Source organism: Notothenia coriiceps, unplaced genomic scaffold (genome assembly GCF_000735185.1).
Source record: "Notothenia coriiceps isolate Sejong01 unplaced genomic scaffold, NC01 NC01_scaffold00025602, whole genome shotgun sequence".
Taxonomy (NCBI): domain Eukaryota; kingdom Metazoa; phylum Chordata; class Actinopteri; order Perciformes; family Nototheniidae; genus Notothenia; species Notothenia coriiceps.
In genome coordinates, this window is record NW_011358303.1 from 1 (window position 1) to 9,316 (window position 9,316).

Genomic DNA, 9,316 nt, shown 5'->3' on the forward strand with positions numbered 1-9,316 from the left:
TGTGTGTGTGTGTGTGTGTGTGTGTGTGTGTGTGTGTGTGTGTGTGTGTCCTAGCATTACTACCCTTTGGGGACCTAAATCTATTTACACAGTCACATGTGGGGATTCGCTTCCCTTATGGGGACAAATTGGAGGTCCCCATGAGGGGAATCATTAATTTTCAGGTGAAGACTTGGTTAGGTTTAGGATTAGGGTTAGTTTAAGGGTAAGGGTCAGGGTTAGGCATGTGTTGGTTATGGTTAAGGTTAGGATAAGTCTCCAGGAAATGCATGTAAGTCAATGTAATGTCCCCTGAAGTGATGTATACATGGTGTGTGTGTGTGTGTGTGTGTGTGTGTGTGTGTGTGTGTGTGTGTGTGTGTGTGTGTGTGTGTGTGTGTGTGTGTGTGTGTGTGTGTGTGTGTGTGTGTGTATTAACAGTACCTAAAGAAAGATGTAAGGTTTATTGGTGCCTCTTCCCTGGGGAGCTGTGGCTCTATCCACCAATGGGGTGTGTACACTTCAAGATGTGTGTGAGTGCACATGCGTGTGTGTATGTGTGTGTCCTCCACTCTTGTAAACTGTCCCCCCCATCCCACAGTGCAAGGCCGGAACGCAGATTAGTCTTGTTGACTCTGCAAGGACACCCTGTCAGGCAGCGGCATTGGGGAACGGACCCTTAGCATGCACACACATACACACACACACACACACACACACACACACACACACACACACACACACATAGACAACTGCACCTTCACACACGTTCATTTACGCATTCAGAGGCACTTGGACCGAGGCTCATTAATTTCCCAACATATACATCCATTTCATCAAGTCCCCGATTCTGTGCAACGTAAAAACAGACGGCCTAGCACACCGACACATCTGCTACTGTTGTGCGCTAACACACTTTCACCGTCTGCCTCACAATCCCACTCAAACACTCATTCAGTGACTCAATCATGCTGTCATGGTGAATAATGAACCCGTGCTGGACCTCAGTCTGGCCACATTTGATCAAAAATAAATTACATTTATGTCTAATTATATCATCCGGTGATTCTTTATGACAGTCTAAAAGTTTTTTGAAAAAGTGGAAATGAGTTATTGGATTAAGGCAGTTTTTCTTCCACTTTTCACAAAATGTTCTCAAATGCCAACTTTAACTTCAGGAAAGAAGAGGACGGCAGTTGCCATGTGCAAAAGAGTGGTTGCTATGATATGTGTCTAAAAAGAGAAATACACAATGAAATGTGTTAAATTGGTGATCGGTGGCTTTATAGCATGAACATAATGATACATATTTCCAGTTACATAACGTGTCCCTTTACAGAAAGTGGGCATTTTATTTGTATATGTTTTCCAGTATCCATGTTGGGGGAAAGTCTGCTAATCACTTCCTGTGTAAAATCCAGTTTTCCCCTCATCAACCCCACAATCCTGTAATTGTCTGCTGGATTCAACATAACCTTTGACTTGTTATTTCTGTTGGAGTATATTTATTTGTATCTAATTTATTTCTCTGTGAAACTTGCGGCCTCATTATTGTGCAGCAGGCACTAGCATCCTGTCTGCGATGCATATTTAATAATAATAACAATCACATGTAAACAGAGCCCCGCGGACAGACTTGCTGTGGAACTTAACTTAGACTTCCATTACATTTTAATCATGTTCTGACCTGAGGACAGGCACACCGGCGCGTCTGCCTGTCTAATAACTGTGACAGGCACAATTCCTCACAGGTTGTACTTGATGTACTGAAATTGGCCGATTAGCCTGATAAGACAGACCCAGGGATTGTCTGACAAGCCATTGTTAGCCTCAATGTATTTGTCATATCAGACAGAAACATCAGGTCAAAGAGTCACAGAGATGTTGTCTCTCTTTATGCCATGTACTGATAGCTATGTGAACATAAAATGTGATCGAAGAAAATTGAAGACTGGATTTACCATTCCCTTTTTTTTGTGCAGAATTCACATATATAATATCAAAGATAAACTAGAGATCATAGTTTATTCTTCTATCACTTTTAGATATAATACAGTACCACAGCTCTATGAAATGATGTTAAGGTTTCACCCTGAAACAGAAATAAGATTGCTTTTAACACTGCTTGTCTTGGACATGACATTATTACAAGCTAAAAATGCTGATTTTATGCAGCAAGATACCACGGATAAAGAAATGGAATAATTGGATAACCTCAACATTCACTCGACCTAACCATTTAGCAAAATAAGCAGTAGTTTTTTATATATATAATAATAAAGACACAATAACAAAATAAAAATAGAAGTTCTAAAACAAGTCGATGAGGCAGTGCTGTATGGCGTGAGCGAGCATCTTGTTGTTATTATCAGACGTTGAAATGCAGCACCATGACCATCTGGGACCAGGACTCACGCTGAGGGCACGGCGCCAAGCGTGTTCCCACAGGACAGAAAAAAAGATTTTCTTGTATTGATCATGATTTAATCTAACACTACACATTTGTAATGGAAATAGAGAGGAAAATATGTCCAAACTAAACCAGGTTTACTAGGAAACCCATGCTTTTACTTCAGCAACTATTTTAAAATGATACATGTTGTTTATGTGACGTAATTATCAGCATCTGTCACTGACTTGTTATGAACATTTTAATTGTCATTTTATTGTTATTGCACTGCTGATGTTTTCCAAATGGAGATGAACACCTACGTATGACCATGAACCCTTAGCATACTCATCAAGAAAATGTAATTTAAGCAAATAGCTTCAAGCCAATGGCGTCATTTAAACACAAGTGAGATCTAAAGACATGAGAAGAAATGGGTGGATAACATGTGTTACTTTGGAAATCATATACAGTCTCTTTTATGACATTTTGCATGCAGGTAAGGATGAAAAAAGCTGCTATTTCAGTGAACATGGCGTGCCTTTCTGTAGAATATCAAAAGGCATCTCTGATCCTCTGATCGTGACCTATTCCTTTTCCTATTAGAAGACAGAAAGCTCTTTGTTGGCATGCTCAACAAGCAGCAGTCAGAAGATGACGTGCGGCGCCTTTTCGAGTCCTTCGGCAGCATCGAGGAATGCACCATCCTCAGAGGTCCCGACGGAAACAGCAAAGGTGAGTTTATAGCAGTTTATGACTTTGAGCCAGCAGCATTTTTTTCACAGGCTACTGCACAGAAATGATTTGGCCTTTCAAAGTTGGTGACTTTGCAAAGTTCTCCTTAAACACACCATGTTGAGTGTTGTCAAAGCGGGCACATTTCACAACCACCCGAGGTGCGGTTACATAAAGAAACTGTAGTTTCTGTACATTTCCAACAGCAAATGCCATTTGAAGGCTTTGCCCACAGGGATAAGAGATACAAACCACCAACTCTTCACGGATGAACCCCATTAACCTTACATGGCTCTAATGAAGAAGAAAAAGATTAGTCAACGGCCTTATTAACCACCAGGCTTCATGTCATGCCAAAAAAAATGTCCTTTCGATATTTTGTCAGAGTGTAACAAGTTCAATGCATGAAGTTCATCAGCGGGCTTAGCAACCAATCAATGGGGTCCGATGATAACTAAGCCTGATGATTACAGTGGGCTTGATCATTCTGATTCGTCCGTGAAGCTCCATTAACAAGGCCTCATCCGCCAGCTTACTCTGCTAAGTGGGCTTTAGCTCAATAATTACTGGGAAGTTGATCATTCAAATTCATCAACGGGGTTTGTCAATAGTAAGCGACACCAGAACGCTGTGGCATTTTAAGTCCCATCCGAGGATCACAAAGTTGTTAATGGTGTCAGAGTGGGATGTTTTGCCCACTTATTGAGCGTGGATCTCAGCAAAGAGAGCTTTGTTTACTGAATGTTAGTTGCTGCAGTGGGAAACTTTTCCAAGGTGAACAATGATCTCAGGAAATGTTTGTCTTTTGTCTTGTTACCGTTAATGTTCTGCGGTGATACTGTATGAGCAAACTCTCCTCTTTTGTTCACACTTTTTTGTTTCCCTTTACTAATGGTCTCCCTTCTCGCTCTCTCTTTAGGCTGTGCGTTTGTAAAATACTCTTCTCATGCTGAAGCTCAGGCCGCCATCAGTGCGCTCCACGGCAGCCAGACAATGCCTGTGAGTACATCCTAACTGTGAGCATGTAGATTTATGTTAGAGAGGTAAGTCACGTAGAGAGATGAGTCACATAGAGCTTGATTACCATCTTAAAGTTAAGCTATACTTTATTAATCCCAGTTAGGAAATTCGTCCTTTGCAAATGACCCATCGTAACTATTCCAAGGCAATTGGTGCCAAATTACGCCATTGCCTTGGCAGGAAAGGATTTGTGTGAAGTGCAAGCTTATGTCACGTGTGTCCATACTCACTTACATGTTCTGCGTGGTGTTTGTGTGTGCATGTGTGGGCGGGTGGATGGGTTGGTGCACAGGGTGCGTCATCCAGTCTGGTGGTGAAGTTCGCCGACACGGATAAGGAGCGCACCATCCGCCGCATGCAGCAGATGGCCGGTCAGATGGGCATCTTCAACCCTATGGCCCTGCAGTTTGGAGCCTACGGAGCCTACGCTCAGGCAAGGCGCCCCGCTAAACGTCTTCTTTATCCACAGTTATTCAAGCAATGAACCACACAGACTAGAGTGCTCAAGCCTAGCTCATATTTGGATCTGCAAAAAGCAACAGAAAAAGATTAGCTCTAAATGTTGTTTCGGGAAAAAAGGAACAAACACATTTTAAGATGTTCAATAACTTGCTTTTATCTTGTAGTCACTGTCTTTTTTTAACTTGTATATAGAGGTGGGAAGTAGTGGAGTACAAATACTTTGTTACTGTACTTAAGTACATTTGTCTGGTATCAGTACTTTACTCTACTATTTATTTTTATGATGACTTTTTACTTTTACTTCTTACATTTTGAACACAAATACCTGTACTTTCTACTTCTTACATTTTCAAAACATGCTGGTTACTTTAGTTTTAATCTGCGTTTGGTGGCGTGATCATTATTATTCAGAGTCATTGCGTGCCTATTGATTTTAACACGATCCGTGTATACATCATTTGCTGGTCTTCTCTAAAGAAGAGGGACCAATGAAAACGTTGTCATGTTGCCGTTGTTCAGCATCGAAACGTTCATTAGCCAACAATGACATTATTTTTCTATTAATATAAAGGGAGGTCCGTTTTTTTACTTGAGTACATTTCGAAGCCCATACTTCTTGAGTTTAGTCAGTACTTCTACTTTGACCAGAGTATTTTTAAACACGAGTATCTGCACTTCTACTTGAGTAAAGGATGTGTGTACTTTTGCCATCTCTGCTTGTATACCCCACTACTTTTAACGTTTTCCTTATCTCTTAGTTTCTCGATTGTAACATTTTCTTCTCTCCCTACAATATTCTCCATAGCCCCTCTCCACCACTGTGCAGGTGCAGCAGCAGGCAGCACTGATGGCGTCTGTAGGTCAGCAAGGCTACCTCAGTCCGATGGCGGCCTTTGCTGCTGCCCAGATGCAGCACATGGCGACCATGAATGGCATCCCAGGAGGACCGATGACCCCGACGTCAGGTAACAGTGGGGAAAGACCAAAGGTTAAAGGGCCGTGCACTTTAGCAAAGAAAGCATTTGCTTAAGTGAATTGATATAGCCATATCTTAAACAATCCTGTGCCTCACCAAGTGACAAGCTTACGGTACTTTAGCTGCATTTGACATAGACAACAAACAGCCTTATTCATCTCCAAAATTCTAGCCGATTACTTAACAAATACAATTTGTACTTTTATGTTTAAATAATACTCTGAATTTACAGCAAAACTGAATTTCTAACAAAACAAATCAGATTTATTTTCAAGGCAATAAACAAAATCTATCCTTCAAATGTTTTAGATGCCTTTAAAACAGCAATGTAATATGTTATAAGTAAAGAAACAATGAGTTCCTTTAATGCCCTACTGTAGCATTTCAGAGGAAACGTTTTTTTTAGTGTGCTAATATTTGTTTACCAGATCCACACATGGTTCTAGATGCATTGCGGGCATTTCACTCATCTAAAACAAATACATTATTGGCACACATAAGATAGCATCAAAGCAGTGTACATTATTAGTATACACTATGTCAGTAAGATTTCTATCTAATTGCCATTGTGTCACAGTAAGGCACACACTGGGACAAGAGAATCTGCCCTGACATTTAGTGTTGTCACCGGCCCACTGGGCCGAGCCCTCTGACATTTCCAAGAGTTACTAGGTGTCCCATCAAAGCAAAGACTTTTCTATAATGTCCTAAAAACATACTGAGGAATGCTCACTGTTTCTCTCTTTGCCTCTCTGACCCGTGGCTGCAGGTGGCAGTACCCCTCCAGGCATCAACGCCCCCACAGTGACCAGCATCCCCTCCCCCATTAGTGTAAATGGTTTTACTGGCATGCCGCCCCCCCAGGCAAACGGACAGCCTCCCACAGAGGCTGTCTTCACCAACGGGATACACCATTACCCTGGTAAGTCCGACGAATTCAAGGGGCATGTTTGCAAACACGCAACACGGCTCTTGGAGAAAGATAACGCTGTATAAATTATGAATACCTTGTTTGTCATGTTAAACCATGAAGCCTAAATCCTTAGAGACACACTCTGTAGTAAACGCATTCATTGTAACGGGAAAGTGTGCATGCTGCTGGCTCACAGGCGTGAATAGCCTTGAAGCATGTTCAGGAGGCCGAGGCCAGACGAATTTAGCCCGCAGACAGTCAGCATGTCGAGGAGATGAGTGTTTGGCAAAGGTGCTTATGGGCTGCTGGAGCCTAAGTATGCGCTTGTGTCATGAGCCGTGGATAGTACCTCATTGGTTTTTGTGTGTGAAGTGGTGGAAGAAAAATCTGTTTTTTTTTCTACACTCTTGTCTCTCCAGTGTTGCAGGAGTTGGTTTTTAGGGAGGACTCGGAGAAAAACGGATTGGGCGTGGCTCCGCGGAGTTGTTTTGGGGTTCAGGGTGGCTGCTTCCTGTCCTCTCTCTCTGAAGGTAGCACTTCTCTCCCTCCCCCACATCCTCACCTCTATCCTACTCCCTCATCCCTTGTCCCCATGTGCTCAAATAAAGGTCAATACGATTTTGAGCTTGTGAAATCATCTGGGGCATGTCATAGCAAAGGCTGTTCATGTCACCGTTTGAAAACCTGTGAAAAATCTGCTTTTGTTTTGACTGTCAAGTAAAGATTTTGAGTTGAGGTGAAAATGGAGTTTAAATTTAAAGGTGAAAACGGCATCACGCCTCCCACACTCAGACACCAACTAAGTGCGAGACTTGCATCTGTACTCTTGTTTTGTGTCATTTTAGTTTCACACGGTGTTTCTCAGTTCTCTTGTCTTTAAATCTGTGTGTAACCTTGATTTTATTAGTCCACAACTTCTATTTAGAGATAAGAATAGTTTTATTTACAATAACAAATATTTTGTAGTTATTCCAAAACTCTCTATTCTTCATGCAAAATACTTTTCAAAGGATAATACAAGCACTGGCTTTTTGAACATGATTTCACAAGCTTTGAATTGATTGACCTTTATGTGAGCCCATAACACTTCTCCCCTTTCGTCTGGCAGTGTTTCAGTGTTGCTGTTAGTCCTCGGTGTGTTCAGTATCTTTGGTTTTTGGTGTTAGCTGGGTAATCAGTGTGTGTACATGGTTTTCGGTGTACTTGTGTGTGTGTGTGTTTTCTCAGTGGTGTTCTTAAAGTGCATGTGTACAGATGGGTAGTTAATAAGTGTGGCGCGGCATCTGTGGTAGCTACAAGTGTTTGGTTCCCTTTTAATTTTGATATAATTAACTGTATCTCCCACATGTGACGTGATAGCAACAGGTGCATCCAGTGTTGTGAGTGTGTGTTGTAATTGTCTTGTTTTCTGTCAGAAAAATAAATATATATCTTGCTCATAGGACTTGTTTATAATAGGAGACATTATGTTTTACTTTCCTGTGGTGACAGTGGAGCTAAGTGTTGTTTTTTGTTCAAACTGTGGTCTTTCAAAGTTTTACTTTCATGCTTGTCTGGGATTTATTTGTTGCTACTTTTAAAATGCTTTAGGAGGAACATAAAGTAAAAGACATTCAGAGTCCAGTTCCTCACATGCTGAAAGCAGAGCGGACGCCTCTCTGCTCGTCTCTCTAACCTTTCTGCTTTTCTTCTCCTGTCTGTTCTTCTCTGCATCGCCTCTCCCCCCCACCCTCACCCCGGTTATATATTACTCTCGCCTTCCTCCGTGCCCTCTCCTCAATCTACATTCTCCCTCCGTCTCTCTCCACCTCATTTCTCTCCCCCTACACACACACCTCCATCCATCCATGCCCCCCCCTTTCACCACCACCACCTCCTCCTCTTTCCTCTTCTCCTTTTCGTGGAGCAGCTCAAAGTCCCACTGCAGCTGATCCTCTCCAGCAGGCTTACACAGGAGTCCAGCAATATGCAGGTCTGTCTGTCACTCTCACAGCCCCACTGATCTGTGTGTGTGTGTGTGTGTGTGTGTGTGTGTGTGTGTGTGTGTGTGTGTGTGTGTGTGTGTGTGTGTGTGTGTGTGTGTGTGTGTGTGTGTGTGTGTGTCGTAGTGTTGTCGTAGTGTAGTGTGTGTTGTAGTTGTAGTGTAGTCGTGTGTCGTGTGTACGTGGTACGACTACTACGTACCTACGTACTAACGTACGTAACGTAACGTAAACGTAAAAACCGGTAACGGTAAGTTACGGTACGGTTAACGGTTACGGTTACGACCGTAACCGTACGGTTAGTAAAGGTTAAGTACGGTACGTACCGTACGTACGTAACGTTACCGTTTACCGTACGGTTACCGTTAACGGTACGGGTAACCCGGGTTAAACCGGTTAACCGTAACCGGGTAACGGTTAAACGGTTAAGTAAGGTTAAACGGTTAAGGTTAAACGTTAACGTTTACGGTACGGTTTAAGTAACGTTAACGGTACGTACCGTACGTAACCGGAACCTAACGTTAACGTTACGTTAAGTTAACGTTAACGTACGGTACGAACGTACGAACGGTACGTTAACGTACGTTTTAGTTACGTTAACGTTACGTACTTACCGTTACGTTACGTTGGTACGACGTAACGTACGGTACGGAACGGGTAACGGTACCGGTACCCGGTTAACCCGTTACGTTAACCGTTACCGGGTTTACGGTTTCCGTTTTACGGTTCGGTTTAGGTACGTTAGGGAAAGGGTACCGGGAAAGGTACGGGACCGAACGTAACGTCCGTTCGTACCGTTTCGTACCTACGTACGTTACCGACCGTAAGGTACGGGAACCGTACGACCGGTAACGAACCCG

At 42.6% G+C, this 9,316-nt stretch overlaps 1 protein-coding gene across 1 annotated transcript; it reads left to right on the top strand.

The window, feature by feature from the left end:
• Positions 1–2,974: 2,974 nt before the first annotated feature.
• Positions 2,975–8,446, top strand: LOC104956220 (CUGBP Elav-like family member 4; the record flags this gene model as incomplete). The annotated part of the gene is made up of 7 exons (XM_010783690.1): positions 2,975–3,103; positions 4,023–4,102; positions 4,416–4,556; positions 5,391–5,550; positions 6,331–6,483; positions 6,894–7,004; positions 8,384–8,446. Coding segments are annotated over 7 exons (837 nt in total), but the record flags the coding sequence as incomplete, so codon positions are not given.
• Positions 8,447–9,316: the final 870 nt, after the last annotated feature.